This window comes from Calliphora vicina, chromosome 2 (assembly GCF_958450345.1).
Source record: "Calliphora vicina chromosome 2, idCalVici1.1, whole genome shotgun sequence".
In the NCBI taxonomy this organism is placed as follows: Eukaryota; Metazoa; Arthropoda; class Insecta; order Diptera; family Calliphoridae; genus Calliphora; species Calliphora vicina.
In genome coordinates, this window is record NC_088781.1 from 66,313,341 (window position 1) to 66,336,830 (window position 23,490).

General features: G+C 28.0%; 1 protein-coding gene across 1 annotated transcript in view; it reads left to right on the forward strand.

The window, feature by feature from the left end:
• The first annotated feature begins 550 nt into the window (after window positions 1–550).
• Window positions 551–23,490, forward strand: part of tup (LIM1_Isl and LIM2_Isl domain-containing protein tup) — a 53,708-nt gene continuing 30,768 nt past the window's right edge. Inside the window, exon 1 of the mRNA XM_065500996.1 lies at window positions 551–858. Coding sequence (XP_065357068.1) covers window positions 726–858 — 133 coding nt within the window. The 5' untranslated portion in view covers window positions 551–725. The remainder of the gene's footprint in view (window positions 859–23,490) is intronic.

The following is a 23,490-nucleotide window of genomic DNA, read 5'->3' on the forward strand; positions in this document are numbered from 1 at the left end:
GGCCGGTTTAGTTGTACGTGAGACTTTGCTGCGCTAACGTTACTTCGTTCACAGTAGACGCTGTTGCTAAATGTCAGACAAAAAATACAACCCTGGTTGTCCGTAGACCGTAAATAAAACCGTGTAACCGCGCGTTTCAAAATTTTTCTAACAAGCGACGACGAACAAAAATATATATGTATATTTTTTATTATTTTGTTGTTTTTGTTAGTTTTTATAGAATTATTGAAAGCAAAAAAAAGAAAAACGCGTGTTTCAAATAAATAATGAAATATTTTAAACAAAAGTGACAGCTGATATTAAAAATTGGAATCATAACAAATACAAAACTACCAAAAGTTAAATCTTAACAAATGAAAAAAACATCACAATTTAATAAAATATTAATAATCATAAAAAAAAGAAAAATATTTAGTGCCTTAAAAAATTAAATAAAAAAAAAATCTCAATACAAAAGCAAAAAATTTAAATACCAAATTGCTCAAAAATTTTAACACATACACACACAAAAAATACCTATTCATAAATAAAAAATTTCCTGTTTTGAAAAATTAAAAAAAAATAAAATTTAAACATAATTTCAAATAACGCCCTAATAAGCAGAGTTACGGATTTTTCTCCCAAAAGTTTACCAGTTTTGTTTATAAAACTAAACGTAAATAAACACAAATTGTATAAAAATTTTCGAAATTTTTTTTACAAAACGCCAGTTTTAAACATAATATATGGTAATGGCAGAGATTGGTGGCCATTTGGCTCACCAGCTTCCCTTGCACAATCACAATCAAACTGGATTACAACCGTCGCTGGTGATGAACCATCACCTGGATTTAGATTGTCATGGACATGATGTTATAAGTGAGTATTCATTTTTAAACTTTAACATTTAAAACAGCAAAGAAAAACACGCGATTATGGCAACATTGTCAAAATAAATCAAATAGTTCAAGCAAAATAGCGATTACAATATGCCGTCGGTAAATCGATAAATTTTGGAGGAATGGCAAATTCATTAATTTGTTATTGCTCATCCTAAAGAAGAGTAAATAAATATGGTTTAATATGGCAATTTTAGTCAAAATGAGAAGTATAAATTTATAGATATATTTTAATGATATGATTGAAGAATAAAAACGAACATTTTTTCACGTTTATGATTTTTTAAACCACAAATATTTGTTTGCATCTATTCTCTAAATATGTATCTCCGAAACTATTGAGCAAATTAATATAAAATGGAGGTAATTTTAATTGGGATTGTTCGATATTTTTAAACCCAATCTGAAAATCGTGCAGCAATTTATGCTGTTATAAAGAGTGAAACTTTTTTTGGTAATCATTATAAAATGTGTCAAATTTCTTTAGTTAAAACATTGTCGTGTTTACCTTCTTTCAAACTCTCTCAAGTGCCTAAGATTTCCACAAAACTCATATCCATGCCCTTAATCTTGCAATTGAGCTCAACCCTTTTCAAGGATTATAAGTAGGTGTTTGGATTAAGGCACTTAATCTTCGGTTAAACTAAAATTTTAAGAACTACAGCTGTTTAATAAAACCATGAATTAAATTTAAAGTATTCTAAGTTTATCATCATCAGATAATGATAATCTATTAGAAGGACTTAAAAATAAAAGGTAGTAAAAAGGATTTTAACAAATTTCATATGTTGCAGGCAATTGAGGATTTAGCGCTACTTTGTAATTTCGAATTTAGAAATAAATACCTACCTTTTTCGATGTTTAAAATTTTGTACGAAATTTAATTTAATCAATGTACCGACGGTCAATAGGTGACATTTGTAAATCATATCTCTTAGCAAATTTCTTCAGCATAATTTTCGAAACCAATCAGTAATGTTCTGGATACTTTGCTTTTCAAATCTAGGACCATTTCCAGGTCAGTCAAGTGTGTGTGATAGAAATTTGATATATTTCGATTTCATATGCTTTTATCTATTTTTTTACTGATGAGGATTTTCTGTTTACTTTCTTGTATATCAACATATGATCGATTCAAAGAGTTAACATCAAAATAGCAAGTTTTATATTTTGAAAATTACACTGTGCGTAACTAATTCAGAAAATATTTTCCCTACTAAATCGTAGATTATCTCTACGATCCCTAAATAGGTAGTATATTTAAAATTTATTTGATTTCAAAAAGATATAAAATTAATTACAAAAAATTCTACCAAAATTAAAAGATCTAGAGCCGAATTACCGCATTTGTGATCGAATGAGCTATAGTGTCGAAAAATGATTACGATATCGAAATTATAAATAAATTTACTAAATTTCCTACTTGACATCGATTGCCATAATTTCAATTAGAAAATTACGATCAGGGGCCAAATTACCGCATTCGATATCCAGTAAAATTGATCGTAATTTTCTTATTTGAGATTATGGCATTCAATATCGAGCAAGAAATTTAGTACATTTTATCATAATTTCGATATCGAAATCAATTTTCGATACGATAGCTCATTCGATCACGAATGCGGCCCCAGTTTCACGTAATATCGACTGCGGGGTAATTCCCGTTATGATAATTAAAATTTTTCGCCAGTTCTTTAGCATTTAAGACGAAAAAGTTTAAGTGAATGTAAAATAGATTAAGTGATTTAAGTCCCACTTTTATTTATATGAATTAAACATTAGATTTGTTTTCCTTTTAATAAATAAATTGATTTGGAAATTGCAATCGATTTAAGACAACAAAATCGGTTGTCGCAACAAATTTATTTTCTTTGTGAATAAATTTGTTATACCTACAAAAATGTAATGTAATTACAAAATAAATGTTTTCTAGTTCTTTGTCTATTTACAAAACTAGACCGTTCATTTTAGTTTATATCCATAACTAGATCATATTTTTTTACACAAAGAAAAAACAATTTAGTTGCAACAACCGAATAGACTTCCAGTCAATTGAATAAACCGATCGGAACAATTAAGTTTTTTGGTTCTAGCATCAGCGATTTGGTTAAGAGTTCTAAAATATGATTCATGTAACCAATTTTTTTGTATTTAAATCATAATTAAGTAGACAGAACATATTTATATTTCATATTTTAAACATAATTTTTAAATTAATTAATTAATAGAAATTCGCATCGGTATCGAAATGTAGTACTTTAGTCGGATACTATAAACTACAGGAAAAGTGCAATTTAATTCACGTGAAAGTCCCTTTAATGTTATAAATTCCCATAAAACGTTTACCACAAAATCTATCAAAATGTTATAAAACAAAATAATAAACATCAATAACAAATTGCAAGATCAACTGACTAAATAATTATTAGGCATGAAACACAATAAACTTTGAAATTGTTCATAAACAAAATAAGTGCTAAAGTTCAGTGTAATAAAAATTAAATTTAAATGTTTCTACAGATAAGTCAACAATAAATGCTTTAAATGTTTACAATAATAAATCATCAATGTTGTGTTTTTATAAACAATTAATAAAATATATAAATAAATACCTGGCTGCTTTTATTATTTTTTTTTTTCGTGAAAATGTTTCAAAAACAAACGAAAATTTCTGCACTCATAAATTAAGCAAAATTAAACAATTAATTATAAAAAGTTAAACAAAATGTTGCCAGTTGTTTTATTTTTTTTTCAATTCCAATTTGAAAAATGTTTGAAATGTTGCTACGAATATGTTTATTTGGTTGACTGCTTTACGGTCAAAACTCAGACAAATCATTACAAGAATTAATGCCAGTCAAAAAGCAGATTAAAAAATCCAGATAAAATATAATAAATTTATATTTTTTTTTAGTTAATTGCATATTTTCTTTTTTTTTTTATAAATTTCCAACAAAATTAAGCATATTATATTTTAAACATTTAATTTTTTTATTTTGGATGATCTTTTTTAGGTTGAATAACATTTTAATGCGTTGGGTTGAACTAATTGGAACAATAATAATTACAAAGTATTTAGTATAAAGTTTTTATCGAGATTTTTGTTGCTGTTGTTATTGTTATTGCTATTGTCGTGTTATTTTTGGATGACTGTTTTAAACTAATTTTTTAGAAGGCCAGTTAATTCAAATAATTAAATCGTTATCGAATCGAAGAGCAAATAGTAACAAATGTCATCAATAATGGAATACAACTCTTATTTATGACTTCAAAGTTTATTTTTGAGCTTTTTATAAGTGATTTATGTTTTAACTTTATTATTCATTAGGCTTATTCAATTTGAAACTAATATTTAAAAAAATAAATCTGAAACATTGATTTTTTTTACTTTTTAATTAAGGGCCTAATTTTGTTAAACGAAACGTTTGGAAGCGTAAGCAATTTGTATGAAGAATTGTAATTTAACGTTTGTCGTTTCGTTTAATTCTAGACTATAAATTTCAAAAGTATCAAACATTATTTTAATGAATAGTAATTGGGTTAAAAATTCACATTTTATTTGTAATTGTGTAATATTCTACAAGTTTCATTTTATTTCATTACAAAGTAATGGATTAAAATGCAAATATTCTCGTCTTTCAGTGTCATTGGAGGCAAGTAGTTATCACAAATAAGTCGTTTCTTTTTCATCACTAAAATAACTAGCTACATGTAACGACTACAACAGATCTAGGGCATCGATTTGGGGGGAGGGGAATAAAGTAAAATTTATTTTTCGTTTTTCTTTCCTTTTATATATTAAAACTTTTTAGTTTTGGGAGGAAATTTCCTTTTTACACCCCCTGGATTTGTCCGGTTTGTAACAAATCCTTGTCGTGAAAGTTGAAAACAAGATGCATTTAATAAGGTGTCATCGGGAACAGAGCTGGTTATAGAAATAGTACGCGATAATCTTAAAAATACACATATAAAAAATATTCACCGGAACGCATTTATGTCAAACTCCATATATAAAAAATAAGTGAATTCGCCTAGATTTAATTCAATTCGCCACGTAACAGTCACTAAGGTTATTCAAAAATTTAAAGTCATTATCTCATTTTTGCTAAAGTATTCCTTGTTACATTACTGTTGCCTTAAACTGTGTGCTGCAATTGAAGTCCCCCATAAATAACAATCAGTTTTTTTTTCAAATAAAACAATAATTAAACTACTTATTTACAATAAAGGTTAAACTATTCTCCATAAGCTTTAATTACGTGTGTAGTGTAATTAGAATTTTGTAAAACAAATGTTTTTCCAAGAAACATTTAAATATCCATAAAATTTATAACAATTTGCAACAGTATTGTATGAGTTTTATAAGCTTTAAAGTGCAATATCATTATTTAATTAGAACTTATTAAATATTTAAATTTTATTATCACATAAAAATACAAAACTTTATTTACTGACCTATAAAAAGGCATAAATTTCAAATCAATAGACCAACAATTACAATTTCAAAGCAAAACGACAGCTAGTGCAAAAATATTGTTCAAAACAAAAAAAAACACAAACTTAAACACGTGCTGTTATAAATTGAAATGCTAATAATTAAAGTTTTAACAAAATTTAAGTTAAGTTAAATATATTAAGGCATTAGCAGGAAATAATATTAATTTACAACTTTTACTACTACTCACTCGTATTTCTTAATCTTTGAGTTGAGATTTTTGTACAAAAAAAGTAACGTAAAGTAAATTAAAACTATTTGGACATTTTGTTTAATTTTATGATAATTTGAAAATGACATGCAAAAACTTATTTACAAAGAAAACATTTTGCTGTCTTTGGCCAAGATATTGTAAATATCCCAGCAAAACATGTCTTACAATTACTGAGTAATTGACTACCATACAAATTTTGCATTAATTAGAAGTAGTCTAATAATGACTTATTTGTTGTCCTCTTAACTCTTTGCGGTTGAGTGGTCACTTTACTAACCACCTTTTCTACAGTCTTTAAAACATAGTTTATTAGCATCTATTGCCATTTTACTAAACAATTATATTTTTTGAAGTCATCGTTTATGATTTTTGAAAACTTTGCAGTCAGGGTTCTTTAGATAAACATATATATTTGAAAATATTGTAAAAATCTGTTTTTTTAAGAGACTTTCACGCATTCAATAAAAAAGAGCATAGAGTGTTTATTGTTCATAGTATTCAGTGTTACTTTGCAATTTCGGTTGCTTGGTCAGAAAATTTAGTCAAAAATATTCGATTTGAAAAAATGTATACGAAATATTTTTATTATGGTTATTAATGGTTAGTAAACTAACCACTTCACTCCACAAAAAACCTTGGAATGGGGTGTTTTTTATGTTTTGATTTATTTTTTCTTACTTTTTATTGTTTTGATTTTAAACTTATACACAAAAAAGCGTGACTGAAAGAGTTAAGCTTCACTATCAGCCCAATTTTGAATAAAAAATTCCCCGGGAATTTTTTCACATTGAATTTGAATAGGAAAAATGGGAAAGGGGAAAAAACTCCCGGGGAATTTTTATTCATAATTGGGCTGTATATCTTTTCCGAAATACAAAACCAGTCTTCACCTGATCCATTACCGTATCGTACTGTAGAACTAGCATAATATTCCATTTTTACTGATAGAGAGCTTCTGAAATTCCATATAATCAATGAGTTATTTTAGTCGCTTCATGTAACTAGTTACTTTAGTGATGGCAAAGTAATGACTTATTTATCTCTCTATTGGTAAGCATTTGTGGTAAGTGCATGCCTCCAAAGACTATAAAATACCACTGTGCAAGTACTGAAAAATCATTATATTAGCATTTTAACCCATTACTTTGTATTGAAAGTTTTTGCTGGGATGTATATTGAAGTTTGTTTGTCTACTATTTTAAACCAACGACCAAGTTAAATATTTAACATATAAACTTGTGTGCAAAAAACAAAAACAATTATTTATTTTTTTTGTGAAAAATTTATTTAATTAATTAATAATATTTAAAAACAAAATTAAAGTGAAACAGAAAACAAAAATACTACTTGAGAAGTTAACGAGATGTTTTGGACCGGCAAATAAATGAAATCCAAAGACAGACAGACACAACTAGTTAAATATAAACGAGTGTATTCACATAAAATTCTAGGTCTTTTTATTTCAAAACTCTGCTGTAAATATGTACAATCATATGTTTGTATGTGAATTGTTTTATTTTTGTTTGTTTGCTAAGTAACATTATTGTATCTTTGGCGTAGACGAGGACGACTAACTGACTGACTGCCTGATTCTCTCTTATAAATATTTGTTGCTCTCTTGCTTTCGCTCAGCAGTGAAGCCCAGTGTAGTTGACTTTAGTTTCATGGATGAATCGTTCGTTTGTTCACAGCAAAACAAAAAAAAAACAAAAAGTACGTAAACGTTTTTAACGTTTTGTTGCGAAAACAATTTACATGAAAAATACATTAAAAATGTTTACTGACATACAAAACTTTAACTTATTTTCGTTCGTTCGCTGCTTTTTTTTCTGTTCTTCTTCTGAAATAAACTGAAGAACAAAAAAAAAAATAAAAGAAAAAAACACTTCATCTCAAAATAAATGAACTTCTAAATAGAAACTAATGAATATGTTTAATTTAATATAGAATTTATTTTGTTGTTGTTAGTTGTAGTACTTCTTGTGAATAGCAAAACTAAATAAAGTTTTTTATTTAGTTTTTTGTTAGCTTTAAACAAAAAATATTAACTATTTTTGTTAGTTAAAAGTTAAATATAGTCGTCGTATTTGTATTTTAATTTTGTTTTAATTGCGTTTTAAAGGCTAAATGTTGACAGTGTAAAGTTTAGCCTTAAAAAAAATGTTAGAAACACTAATTAAAGTTTGAGTTGTGAGAACATAACAAAAACTTGGTAATGATTTGCAATTACTGAATAATATTCTCTACAATGACTACCATATAACGAATACATTACATAGAAGTAGTCTAATAATGACTTATTAATAAGCTGATTAATACTGAAGCACTGCAATACAAAATAAAATCCGGGATATAACAAAATATTTATTATCAAATTTTTTTTTTAAACAAACACAAACTGCTAAGCGTTTTGCTTGTCTGCAGATACACCCAGAGTCTCTGTAATTGTCCTAAATGATTCTAAAAGTAACATCCTTTCCAATTTATCTTGAAAACTCATCAATAATGTGTATTTTCAAATACTAAACTTCAATTGAATACCCCTAATATTACACGAAACCATACAGCTTGTCGCTACAAAAAAATAATTCATAAATACTTTCAATTTGTTTTTAGTAAATGAAATAAATTTGTTTTTGTTTATATTTACAAATTTAATTAAAAACAACTATTTTTCCATTTCAAAAAATTGTTTATTATTGTTTTTATTTATCCAGTCAGTCATTTGTGCTAATGTTTTAGGTTTGACAGTTTGTTGGAAAAACAAAAACAAGTTTTATAAATTTATAAATTTATTTGTGTCATAAATAATTAATGAAAACATGCGTTAGAAAATAATTTAAATAATTTATGCAGGTTGATTTGTTAAAATTACAATTTATCACAAATAATTTTTTTTTCCAATTGTCTGGTAAAAATTGCATGAAATAGAAACAAAAAAAAACTAAACATAACTCCATTTATTAAAATAAATAAATTATTTAAAATTTGCATGCTTTTTGAATAGTTTTTGTTTGGTTATGCTGCCAACTAGAGAAAAAAAAACTTAATTATTGTAAAATCATGCAATTGGCATTTTGGCAGCCATTCAAAAGCCAATTATTAATTGTTTATTTACAAACAACAACAAAACTAATCCAAAAAAAAAAAATAAACATCAACAACATAATGAGCTGCATAATGATAATTAGATTTGTTTTTGCAGTTTGTTATTTGGTTTTTTGTTTGTTTTGTGAGTAAAATATTTAAATTTGTTCTAATTAGTGAGTTGAATATTTTTCTTTTTTAATTTGTTATTTTTGTTTGAAATAATGATTATGTAAGTTTTATGGTTTATTATGTGGTTTTATTAGAAAAAAGTCAAATTAACTTTAATTTCATTTCATAGAATTTGTTTAATAGCGTAATTAGTTTGTAAAAAAAAGTAAATTACTCCTTTTGATTTGTTATTTCTAGCTTGGATTTAATTAAATAACCGGTTAAATAAAACTAAACTAAGTTTAAGTCAGATTTAACCGACTAAATGTTACAGCCCCGTTTACATTGTCCCACAAGTAATATTATCTGTCAAAATAATATGAATTGGATAGTCTAAATGTAATATGTAATGAAACCATTCAACATTGAAAGAAAATACGGATGAAAATATTTTGTAAATTTAAAAAAAAAACAAGCAAGTCGTATTAGTTCAGGGTTGCATTTCTATGTAAACAAAGCAAAACAACATTAACAGCTGTTATCATCATTCTTCATACGACTTCAAATTATTTTCATCACATTTTTAGGCATACAGATGAAAATAACTTACATACTCGATTCATACATTAATATCTAAGGTATTCTTCCGGCTCGGTCCACAAATGGCTGAGATATAAGGAAAAAACCAGAACAACCTCGATTACTAAGTCATTAATATAGACAATATGGATATCTAATGATAGATATTTCAAAAACCTTTACAACGACGTATATAACACCATAGTAAGTTGGAACAACAAAGGATCAAAATCGGAAAAATATTTTTTAACCAGAATTATTTTTTCACCAAAAGTTTCTTTTTCGCTAAATATAAAAAAATGGAAAAACTTCTTTTTAAATTTAAAAAAATTTATTCGAAAATTTTTTTTTCCAAAAAATGATAAAAACTTGAAGTATAATTTGGTGAAGGGTATATGGTGATGGGTATATTTGGTTTTTTTAAAAGATTTTTGAGATTTTCTTCCAAAAGTATCAAAACATATTAAATTGAACAAAAGCCGATTCAAATTTCTAAGTTGCGTTTTACTATTTACAGATCTTGGTATCTGAGATATTGAAAAAAATATTTGCAAATTTACGGCCACTCGAAAGTAGGTGAAGTCGATAGTTTTTTACTCAAAATTTTTAACTTTCACTAGAACAAAAAAAAGTATTTTTTCTTATATCTCGACCATTCATGGGTCGATTTTGCTGATTTTTTATACCAAAATTCTCATGATTATGTGATATATTGATGCAAAGACAACGCAGAATGCATTTGTTTCAGATTTTAGTTTATTTAATAAATATTAATTAACTTAAGTTATCTGGCAACTTAATAAAGATACTTTTGGGGTAAACAATTGAGGTTGTCCTAGGTCTTTACTTATTCTAAAGTTTAGAATTTTTTTTACTGATTTTCATTACTAAAATTCACATGACTATCTGATGGGTTATCTTAGGGCTTCGGAAATTCTATCAGGCTCGGATCTGTTAATGAATATAGTCCATTTTCTATTTTCATTTTGCATTGGAATCATTAGCCCAATCATGACCCACAATGTGTAGCACATTGTAATTAATAAATTTACTGGCACATTTAACTGTCAAATATTTTTATAACCAAATTCTCTCTACTCATGCAACAAAAACCTAAAGAGTTTCCACAACAACGTTCATTGTGAGTATTGTTGTACTAAACACTCGTGTGGCAAGTGGTTTACATCTAAGAACATTGAAAATAATACGACATCTAATGTGTTATAAATTAAATTTTGACACAAAATTACACTGACATGACCACAAAAATTTAAACAAGACATGACAACAAATAAACATCAATAGTGTTTGTTGCAATCAAAAAAAAAAAAAAAGTAAGCAAGAAACGAATGTCATAGAAGAGGAAAACTGTAACGCCTTCATTTATAATTGAAATCTAGGTAAACTTCAATAGGAAACAAACTAATATTTTGACTGTTGCTTGAAGAGTACGAGTAACGAATTCAGTGAGAATGTAGTGCTAAAGCTAGCATTTGTATAGCAGAAGAAATATATAATAATTTATTCAATAGTTGCAAATTCATACTTGCTACACTTTTTGACACTTGTTAGTTCCTTCAGAATGTAAAGGCTGGTATGCATATAGTGGCAGGCTGCAAGAAGCAGGCTTAAGGAATCTGCTGTAGAAGAGAAGTATATATTTGGTAATAATGTATTAAGTTTGTAAAATTTATGTTGCAAATCAAACCACATGTTTATGTAAAACATATTTAACATTTTCTCTTTCTCTCTAAATAAAATGCAAGACACCGTTGTAAGTTGTGTTGTAAGTTTAAAAATAAATGCGACTCTGTTTGTTGTTGCATGTTATACTATTTTAACGTACATATTGTATATACTATATATTTGTGCAATGAATACATGAGTGCTGACATAAATATCTTAAGGCATGATTTATGATCTGTGCTAGACAAAAGTGCAAAAATTGAAAAACAGTTTGACTGGAGAGCTCACACACAAAAAAGAAATATAGAAAAATTGCATGTGGCATGCATTGTAGCAAAATTGAAAAGAAGTTAAAGTATTTTTTCTCTTGCCACACCAAGAAAAACGAAACAAAAAACAGAACTTAAAACAAAAACAGGAATTATTTAATAAATGAAAACTTGACGAAAGTTGCATGTGGCATTAAAGTTTTAGAATTATATTCGTACAACATTAAAATAAGCCACGCATGAAAATTAAGGCGGCTTATTAAGGTGTCATTAGTTTAGTAGTGGCTGCCACACTGTAAATAGTGGCGGAAATCCCTTTTGGATTTCTTGCTTTGTTGGTTTTTTTACTGAGGAGTTAGCCAGTCATGTTAGCTGTGGCAGGATGGCAAGCCATCTAAGCAAAAAAAAACTATATTTGAATTCCCGCTGGGATTTATGAATTTAATGAGCGCTTTGGCGCTTATAAAAAAAGCCTGTTCATGGCGGGGATGGGTAATTCAGTAATAATGTACTTATTTTTGGAAATAAACAATATTTAGTACTTTTATTAGCTTGAGAATTTTTTTGTTGGAATTTCCATGTAAATTTCAATCAAATTGGATAATGTTAACCGTTGGCGCAATGGTTCAGAAGTTAGGAAATACATACGTTTAAAAAAAAAAATATTTTTTTTTAGTTTTTACGAATAAAATTTTATAAAAAAAATACACCTGTCTACATTTAAAGCAAAGTAGAAAAACATATTTACTTGTTTTAGAAAAATTTTAGAAGACAGTCCAAAAAGTTAATTTTTTACATCATTTCCGAAATTCCAATTATAAACTTTTTATAATAATGTTAAATAAATTATAATTTTATATTTAACAAGTAAGAGAGCTACATATATTCGGCTGTGCCGAATCTTAAATACCCTTCATCAAATTTACTTCAAAATACAAATTTTAAATATTTTTAGGTAAACAAAATATTGTTTCTTTTCCAAAGTTGTTTTTTTAATTTATCGAAATATTTTTTTATCGAATTTTATTTTATTTTTTTTTTAAATATAAAATTTTGTTTTTTAAATATAAAATTTTTTTTTTTAAATATAAAATTTTTTTTATTTATTTAATTTTTTTTGTTGAAAAAAAATCGGGTTAAAAATATTTTTTCTGATTTTTACCCATTGTAGGTCCAACTTACTCTCGTCTTATATACGTCGTTGCAAAGGTCTTTGAAATATCATTAGATATCAAAATTGTTTATATTTATGACTTGGTAATTTAGATATAGGTCAAAAATCGAGGTTGTCCTGGTTTTTTCGTCAGGTTGTCCTGGTTTTTTCTCAGCCATTTGTGGACCGATTTTGCTGATTTTAAATAGGAAACTTCTCGCAAGCATGTCTGGCAGAATTATTGAAGATTTGGATCCCGATGATATCTGGGGTCTTCAGAAAATTTCAACCAACAGACAGATGGACATAGATTAATCGACCCCGCTATCTATAACGATCTAGAATATATATACTTTATAGGGTCGGAAAATTATATTGTGGAAATTACAAACGGAATGGCAAACTTATATATACCCTTCACGAAGGTGAAGGGTATAAAAATATTAACGAGAATAAAAGCTCTTCTAATTATGCCGAATCTGCGATTAAAACGTTAAGGATTTTGGGGAAAAAATTCAATTTTGAAAACCGCAGTTTATTAATTTCGTACTCAATAAAGTACTTTTATGATATAAATTTTAAAATCTTAATTTCCCCCTGCCTGGACTCTCCTATTATTCAAGTTGTTGTTTTAGTTTGCCTTTATCACCCAGCTATACATGTTTATCTTTTGTTATTGTTGCTGTTTTTGAAATGTTGCACGCGATATGCGGGCGTGGCATGGCGTTAAATTACACTCAAACAACTCATACACTTCAATATTTTATATTTATTTTAGTAGTTTTGTATGCAACAAAAAAGTGTTTGTATGTGAGTTTCGTTAGCCTTTTTATGGTTTTCTCTTCAAATTGCTGTTGCCATTTTTCCCCATTTAATATGAGTGAATTTTTTTGTTTAACGTTTAAACGCTGTTGGCGGTTTTCTGTTGTACGGTTGCGGCTTTTGCTGAATATCAGTTGATTTATTTATATACCAACGTTTTACGTTTTTACTCCTGTCTTGTTGTTTTTTTTTTTTGTTTTTGTTTTACAAAAATTCAATATTATTTTATGTGGTTTGGTTAAAACAAACGTAAAAATGCTAGTGAAGAGGGAGAAGAGAGAAATTCAATATGAATATGAAAAAATACAAATAAAATGTGGTAGCTGAAAATGTGGCAACTGCTGACACTTTAATTTGCCACCACTTTGAAATATGTAATTTAAAAACTTGACAAGCAAATTCAGGAAAATTCTTTTACTTTTAAAAAGTTGCCAATTGGCAATTTTTTTTTTATACAACATAAAATTTATGAACCTGTCTAAAATGTTTATAAAAGTGAGCAGACATTTATAAACAACATCCGGTCTAAGCCATGTTTATGAGCATTCTTTTTGTCTATTCTGTTAGAGATAAAGATATTCCAAAGCTATCATAAATTCCTCTAAAATTTGTATCTAATTTTGCACCTTTTATTTCTCACTGTCCCAAACTCCTAAGCCCCATAAACATAAATCCTAAAAAGCAGATGCTTTAAAAAAGTTAAACAAAATTCCTCATTTATTTTTTGTTATCAAATATGTTGCTGCTAGTAGTATTTGATTTCAAATACATTTTTCTTGATCCCACATAAATTTATTTTTTTGTTTTTTATTTCTGGAGCAGGTATGTGATTGTGAAAACAAACCAAATCTTCCCAAATTATACCTTTTTCGTTTTTGTCTAATCAATAATGTTGTTGTTTAGTTTTATAATTTGCATTTTATTTAAATTTTATTTTCTTTATTTTTTATATTTTTTTAACCCTCAACATTTAACCAGTTAATGTGTTGGTTGTAGAACTCCAACAAATTTATTTTAAATATTTTCATGTTTGGGTTTAATACTCTTCCCCCGTTCAGTGTGTTAATTTGCACTGGCATCTTTGTGTCTAACGCGCTGAGTTAATTAGACAACGATTAATTACCGTTTAGTTTAAATTTATTTCATATTTATTATTAAATATGACGTTGGCTTTTATTATATTAATTAAATTGTGATTAAATAATAAACAAATGAAATGTCTATCAGTTACAACTGCTTCATATGGCTTAAAATAACTACAATGTATTTTTAAATAAATTAAAACTGGTTTCTTATTAAAAGCGTTTAACTTGCAAAGGTGAAATTGTTGTCAGCAACAAATCAAAATTATATATTGATTTTTTTGAATATCTCAAGTAGCGTTCGAAAATTTGCAAAACTCGCCTTGATGTCGTTCAACGCTTTTTTGGAAAAACATTTTTCAGTCAAATCGGATCATGTTAACCCATATGCTGCACTCAAACGTTTTAAAATTGCTGCCAATGATTTTTCTATAAATAAAATTGATTTAACTAAAATATTCAGAAATTTTAGGAGCTTTCTAGCGCATTTGATTTAAAAATATGAGATACGATCGTTTTATTTTAATACTATTTCATGTTCAAAATTTAATACTCTCAAATGATTAATTTGATACTCACAAAAAATTTTCAGTTTTTCAATTTTGTGTTCAAAAATTAAATTTAAAAAATCCGATCTTGCAACACTTGTATTTTACAGCATGAAGTTAACAATCATCATATGGAGGGGAAAAAAGTATGTAATTCCCAAACGGGAAGTAAATATTTTTGTTGTTTTATAATAAAATTAGTTTTTTACCAAGAAAAAAACTTAAAAAAACAAAAATCCCAACAATTATTTCCCTTTAAACTCTCGTATTTAGTGTTTAAAACAAAAAAAAAATATAAAAAAATAAATAAATTGTTTATTACGCGATTTATTACCCAACATTATGACTAATTAACTTGGCCCCTGCAACAATGCGCTAATAAACGCTTCAATCTTAGTGAATTTTAGTAAATTTTATGACACCTTTTTTAAAAAAAAAAAACTGTTCTCAGATTTTATGACACTTTTTTCAGTCCTTTGTTGTTGACATTTGATTGTTTGTTTAAAAGTAAAACAACAACAAATATTGCAACCGCAGTAATGACTATAATTTTTGTTGTTAAAACAAAACAAATAAACCCCACAAATGTTTCAATAAAACTAAACAAAACAAAAAACAATATTTATCGTTGAGCAGCATCTTAAGCTGAAAAACTGGGATTTTAAAGAGCCGTCGCTTAATGCTAATGATGCTTATTGTCGTCGAGTCGACTTACTAAATCAAGCAGACAAGTCAAAGCCGGCTGGCTGGCCAAGTTGACAATGTTGAGTGAGTAGCTAGAATTCAGAGACCAGAGCTGCTGCGTGAAAATTTCATTTAATGATGACCATTATGACGATTGTTGTGCATGCGTGTTTGTCTAGTTTAAAGTCAGTCAGTCGTCAGTCGGTGCATCAAACAAACTCAAATTTTAAATATAAAGAAAACAACAACAACACTATTCTTAGAGCCATAAAAAAACCTGTGGACACTTGAATCGAAATGCCACCGCCAGACAAAACAAGGCAAAAGGTTGATGAAATATCATCTAGCCCGAAGAAGAAAACAAAAATCAAGAGTCATGTTCAAGTCAAATTCTAACTAAGCACACTTACGTTACTATAAACCGATAAATGAGCGGTTTAAAGTATTTTCTATTCTTTTATACGCTATTTAGGGAAAATAGTTGACATAAGGCGACAAAAAGGTCACTTTGATTCATATATGTACATATATTTATTGTTGGGTTTGTTTTCATAGCTCTTTTCTTCCATAAGCCTAACTAAAATGGCGCTAACGTTGTTTAGATAACAATAGTTTTCTATTTATTGTATGGCATCTTTTTTTTCCAGAGATTTATTACCATTGTGTTTATTTGACCAAAATAAATACCAACCAACATTAATAGAAAAAAAGGGTTATAATTGGAAAATAAATCTCAAATAATAAAGTTTTTTTTTTCTAAAAAAGAGCCGCCACTTATGTATAATAGAAAAAAAACTTTTAATTTGTTGACAAATTGAAGTAAAGTAAGTGCAACGCTAGAAAAAATGTTACACACATAAAGATTTCTTTTAAAATATGTATGTACTTATGTACCTAAGAAATGGTAAACAAATCTTTAAAGATTTTTTAAAACTCTTTGTATAATGAATCGTTTTTTTATTTTTGGAGACAAAGAACAAAGATTTCAAAACTATGAAATAAAGCTGTAGCACTTGAGAGAGGCGTCTTAAGTCTGCCCAATATTATTCAAAATGTCAACTTGATATAACCAAAATTTAGTGACCATTACAATTTTCTACATAAGTTGTACTTTGTAAACACTTCTAAACACACTTAAAATCGTATTGAAACCAGAGCCAAGTTAATTTTCTATAAGATTTGTCAACAACAGCCACGGGTTGTCTGTCTGTCTGCTTGACGTTAACGTCTGTGGTAGTGATCTTAATTTAACAGCATGATCTTAGAGCTCCTGTAAGCAGAACCAAAAAAACCTTAAGACTTCCAACAGAGTTTTACAAAAATTTCTTAAGAGCAAACAGCAGGGAGTTTCATTCATAAAACAATCCGTAACAAAACTTCGTTCTACCTACAGTCAAAAACAAAACAAAATGCTCAATTACTCAACAGCGTCAGAGTGTATAGAGTTAATGGTTACACTCTCTTTTTTTAACACACTTATAATTGTTGGATATGTAGACATCCTTAAATATCCTTTATTACTGTATGAGCATGACAGACAGTCAATAGTTTAGCTGCTGCTACTTAAATAAAACACAACAACTTGATGACGACACTCACTCCAGTGCTGAAATGCTTTGAGTGTTGTCTGTCTCGCCATTCACGCATATCCTTGCAAGAGTCCTTGTTTCTTATTGTCGTAAGAGTAAGAGTCTCGCTTGTACAATTTGAGTCAATATATCAATAAACTTAATGTTTATAAGGATTTTGGTTTCAGTGGGCGTATGAGTTTATAATTACTTTTTATGGTTTCTATTGTTTTTAAGGATTTCTATTTGTAGCTCTATGTGTTTTTACCTGTTTAGCACGAGACTTTGGCAAATATTTTTAAATGTATTAAATATACATTAGCTGAGGAAATTGATTTATATCCTTAAATATCACTTTTGCCAAGGAAGTGTTTTGTTGTTGAAGACGCACGTAATTTATTTTGAATTAAGGATGTAGTAGTTAGAATTTATTATGAAATATAATGCTGAGTCTCAACATATATCAATTTTCTTAGGTGAAGTAGCTGCCTAATAGATTTTTAAATGTTGGTTGGAATTTTAATTTAATGGGATTTTGAAGTTCACAGATTTTGTAACAAAACATAAATTTTCACACCCATGATTAGGGTTTCTAATCGGGAACATTTCCGCGATGATATATTTTTAGAAATTCCCAAATTCATTATGATTTATTGCGACAGAGAATCAGATGTCACAGAATAATTAGATATTGAATTCGATCAGAATTGAATCGATTATTTCAAAAACCAGTTAAGCAACAAAAAAATCCAAAATAGAGTTGTTGGAAATTTAAATGTTTGTTCGGTATTAGAATAATAATCAAATAGTGCATTTTTCACTCCAAAAGTACTGAAATTACATGAAATCCAACCACAAAATAAACAAGATTGCAATTATTACTCCATTTTACCACTTAAATAGGTTCAGCTGACAGTGAGTATGACTCTCTTCTTTTTAATATGGTGAAATTAACAGAAAACGAAACTGAACAAGATTAACACGACATGATTGGACATGTTTATATGGAACATCAAATCATTTTGAATTTATTCGAATGTCTAAACTTGTATTTTTACATAAAATATTGTTTCAAAGTATCAAACCAATTGAAAGAGTACTACGATTCGTTTGAATATGAAATATTACAAAAAAGTACGATCGTATCAACCTTTCCATGTCTTGTATACAAGTCAGTCTCTATAGAGACTGAAAATAAAGGAGTATAGGAAATGTTAATATCTTGTATTCAACAGAAAGCTTGAATAAAAATCAAACATCTAACAGCTTAATTAATATTAATTTATTCTAAAAGCATAAACAAAAAAAATATTTGTTTATTTTCAAAAAACGTCATAAACCTGTAAGTTAGTTAAAATAATCATTAAAAAACCTCATAATGTCATGAAACAGCTGTATCAATTTTTTACTTGTAATTAAAGTCCAAATCAAACATTATTGTTTTGTATAAATTTCCAATTTCTTTTCTATTTTAGTTTGTTAAAACTTAAAAAAAAAAATCAATCAAATGTTTCAAACTTTTTTTCGTTTCTATTGTTTGCATTTACTTTTATTTTAGACAGAGACAAACACTTTACTCTCTTGTCACATTTTTTTATTTTCATTAAAATAAAAAAAAACTACATACAGACATACATATTTACATGTCGACCTTGTTCTCTTATAAACTACTCAATGTGTCAAATTTACGTCATATGAACCATTCATGTGTCAAATTTAACAATCTTCTATATGAGAAAAAAAAATAACAACAATGTAGTTTTTTTACCTACGTTTATGAAAAAGGTTATTTCTTTGTTGTTGTAAATACACAATATAGATATTTTTTAATCAAGTCTTAAAACAAAACGTATGAACAAAATCAATAATATTTCAATGAATATGAATTTTTACAAAACATACTTGTAGGTCAATTTATAAAATTATGAATGTTTAACAATGAATAATCATTTATAGGAAATAACGGTTTAAATAAGTTAAAATTCTCACAAATTAAATGTAAAACATTCCGAAAATTTTATATGAAGCTGGATTTGTGATTTAAATGTATAAAAAATCTTAAAATTGTAATTCAAAATTAAAAGCCCAGCCAGAAATAAAGCATTGCACTTCTCAAACTTTAATATTTACACAATTTTGTAACACTATAGTGAAGCTAGCTGCAGTTTGCTTAAACCTGGTTGGAAAATTAAGTACTATTGTGCTTAGAAAAACGGATCAATGCTTATCTACTGTAAAGAATTTCAGCTACATTTATTTTCTATTTTCTTTTCTATAAGACTAAAATATTAAACAATATTGTCAATTAATTTATACATAAATGTCATTTCATAGTAATTTAAAAGTATTGTTGCCTTAAAAGAGCTGTTATTCTTTAATTAACGTTTATTTATCAACTATTTTTTCATAATTAAAATTTATCAAATGCCAATTAACTTTTTAACAAATGTTAGAAATTTATATAAAAAAGGAAACTAAATACAAACAAATTTTCTTATTTTATAAATATAGTAAATGAAATTATAGTTAAAATTCACTTTTTTTCTAATAAAACAAGTTTTGTAATACATTTAGCAAAAAAGGCCAGCGTAATAGTAATTTAAAAACATTTAGAATTTTACAAATTTTTACCATACAATTTCATGATCAAAGTTGTTGTTTTTTTTTAAGTTCGTTTTGTTTTAAAATTCACAAGCCACACATGCATCCAATACAAACCAAACAGCCAGCCAGCCATCCAGTCATCCATCCGACCAATTTTCAAGTAATTTATGATCAAACCGCCTTAACAATTTGACCATACGCCAGATGAAACACAAACAAGTCAGCTAGATAATATTTCGCATACCGCAAACCTGAAATATGTTACTCGGTTCGTATTTCGCATGTAACAAAAGCAATAACAATAACAGCAACTACAGCAGCAACAACACCAACAACAAAAGCCGCCATTACAACCATCAAGCCAAAGAGGCAAGCAAGCAACATCAACGAACTAAAACCACAGTGTTGCATCTTGAACAACAAAACACACAGAATTTCAACTGACACTGACTGAGTTTTCTTGCTTTTTTTATTTTTATTATTTTTTCTGTTTTGGTTTGGCATGAGTTTTGTTCAACTTTTATTTATTTTATTTGGTGGGTAATTAATACAACAGAAATGGAACTTCAAAAGAGAAGCTTTCGAAAACGTAACTAAACTCAAAATAAATAAACGTATGTATTTTTATGTACATATGTGATGTTGTGTGGAGTGTTTTACATTTTGTAGCGAAAAAAAAATGTAACTCATTATGTCACAAATTGAAATGTTGCAGTAAATAAATGGCCAGCATGCCACATAAGACAGGCCAACAAAACAAACTACAAAAAAAAAAAAAACAAAAAACGAGAGCTACAGAGGCGGCTCTATGATACAAATAAATAGGAAGTTGGACGAAATAAATGTAATTGTAATTATATTGATGAAGAAAAAACGTTTTGTAGAAATTTAGTTTAAATTAAAATAAATTTATTAGATTTCATATGAAAACTACTGTAGCAAAATTATGGTATTCAGTTGTCAGCTGTTTGTGTGTGTGGCTTCTAAAAGGAATTAGCTTTTGGCAAAATATCTTAAACTTTCATTCAATAATTTGACCTTTGACCCTGGTGGTGAAAGAGTTCACGTTTTCCGATTACAGTAAAATCTCCAGTATATATTTCCTGTGTATAGATTAATAATACTCCCCATTCGTTTAATTAAAACTGAGCAAGAGTAAAAAATAAGGATTTTTTTTTTTAAATAATGCACTAAAATTTAAATCGCAGGTTCTGGGATGTTATGAGAGGTTTTGACCTAATTCTTTTTGAGCTTTATTTTCATATTTATCCTAAATATTATTATAATCCTAAAAGGCAATTCTTAAATTTTTAGAATTTTTTTAACAAAATTTTAAAATGTTTGAAATTGGAGTTTTGAAATTGGTATTAAAAAAATTTTCGTTTTTTGGCTGCTATTAGGAATGGGTAAACGGTATCCTGGTTAGATAAAAATTATATCAGAGATTTTAAATATCTTGGCAAGGTAAAAATGGCCAATTGCATTATAAAATTTCGAAGCATAATGCATTTTTATACCCTACACCACCATAGTGGAGAGGTCTAACACCCACTTTACCGTGTGTTAGACCGATCGACTTAGAATCACTTTCTGAGTCGATTAAAAGATGTCCGTCCGTCTGGTTGGCTGTCCATGTAAACCTTGTGCGCAAAGTACAGGTCGCAATTTTTAAGATATTTCGATCAAATTTGGTACATATAATTATAATTTTCGGTCCAAGGACCAAGCTTATTGAAACTGCCTGAAATCGGTTCATCATTTCACCTAGCCCACATAGAAATGTCCTCCCGAAATTGGACTTTAGCGGTTATGTATCTCCACAAATTTCGCTCCAAATAAATTTTATTTATACAAAATTCATGTCACCAAATTTTGTTACGATCGGTACATAATTAGTCATAGCTCCCATATAGACCCGCTTCCGAAAATCACTTTAACGTGCATAAATCTTTTAAAAATGTTGGTATACAAACAAAATTCAACATAAATAACTTTCATATAGACATAAATTACAAGACCTAATTTCATTGGTCATAGCTCCCATATAAGGCCCACTTCCGAAAATCACTCAGGAATATAAATTATTGATCTTTTAAAAGAAAAATGTTTTTGCTCATTTATTTAGTGTAGGGTATTATATGGTCGGGCTTGATCTTCCATACTTTCTTACTTGTTCTTTATAGAGCGTACCATTAATTTACGATTCACATGATTGTATCAACCATATATATGCTTACTGTAAGCATGACAACCATATTTATGATGAATAATTTTATCATAATATGTTGTTCTCAGATTATGATACTCATAAGCCGAGAGCAACATAATATGGTAAGTTCTTCATCATATAAATGGTTGTCACAAACATATACTTGTTTACTGTAAATATATATATGGTTGATACAATCATGTGAATCGTAAATTAACCATATTATGGTTACCACAATCATATAAATAGTTATTGTGACTATAATATTGTTAGAAAACGTGTAACAATACTGAAATGGTTACAGTAAACATGCAAAACTATATTTTTTCTCTGCGTGTACATTAAAAATATTTAACGCAAAGGATTTTAGACGTTTGCTATGTCTTCTATACAACTTGTGAAAAGCGACTTATCACATTTGCACACTAAGCTAACGAAATGTAAAAAAGTAGTTTTTAAAAATTTAAAGTTTTTTCCTTAACTGTAAATTAAAAGATCACTTTTTCTTAATAATAGAAACCGTTTACAAATCGTTTCAATAACAAGTACAACCTCAAATATGTTAGTGTTCTAATTTGGGTATTTTTACTATGATCAAAGAACACCCAAGATGTTTTACAATTGTCAGAAACAAACTAAAGAAAGAGGGGAGGAAAAAGCAAAAAGCAACATAAAATTCAATTTAGGTATAGTAAACATTTTATTTGTGGCAAATAATTTTTAGTCTTGTAGCTTAAGATCATCAAAGTCGTCTTAGCACACAACCAAGCAACAATTTCCTAAAGAGTTATCAATGTTATAAACTTCAACATACTTAAGTTGCCATAAAAACAAAGATTTTATTTGACCATAGTCATGATCATCATCATGATCATCCTCATTTCCAGTGTGGTACATGGTGCGCTCGCTGTCCTCGTCTACTTCTTATGCTCGTACCGCCGCGCGTAGTTAAAATTCAAAACTTAACACGGTCAAGAAACATCAAAAGTGAAATAATAAAAATAAAAAAAACACACACACACAACCTAAAATTGTTTTAAAACAACCGGTGCTGGTGGTGGTGCATCATCATCATTATTACGAAACTGCAAACTCCAACGTCATTATGAACAGCTTGGAAAGAACGAAAAAAGTAGTAGAATACAAACACTGATTTACACTCACAATCAAATGAAGAAAATAAACCAACGAGAGAAAAAAAAAGACACAGAAATTCATGTCACTTTTAACATTTATACCCAAGTTATGCGGTATTTTCCTCTTGAAATTCAAATTTTATGGAAGCTCATTAAATATAAATTTGTCGTTTATTATACAAACGTACGTATCAGCAGCGAGCGGCTGGGCTGAGAGAGTGTTTTTATTCATAACGATCTCTGGTAGAGGAGAAACTTTTTTAAACTTTTTGTAGGTGCAAGTGCATCATCATTGTCATTGCCATTGCCCGCGAAACTGTGATTCGATGGTTGCAGAGTGGTTGGTTGTTCGTTCGTTCGTTTCC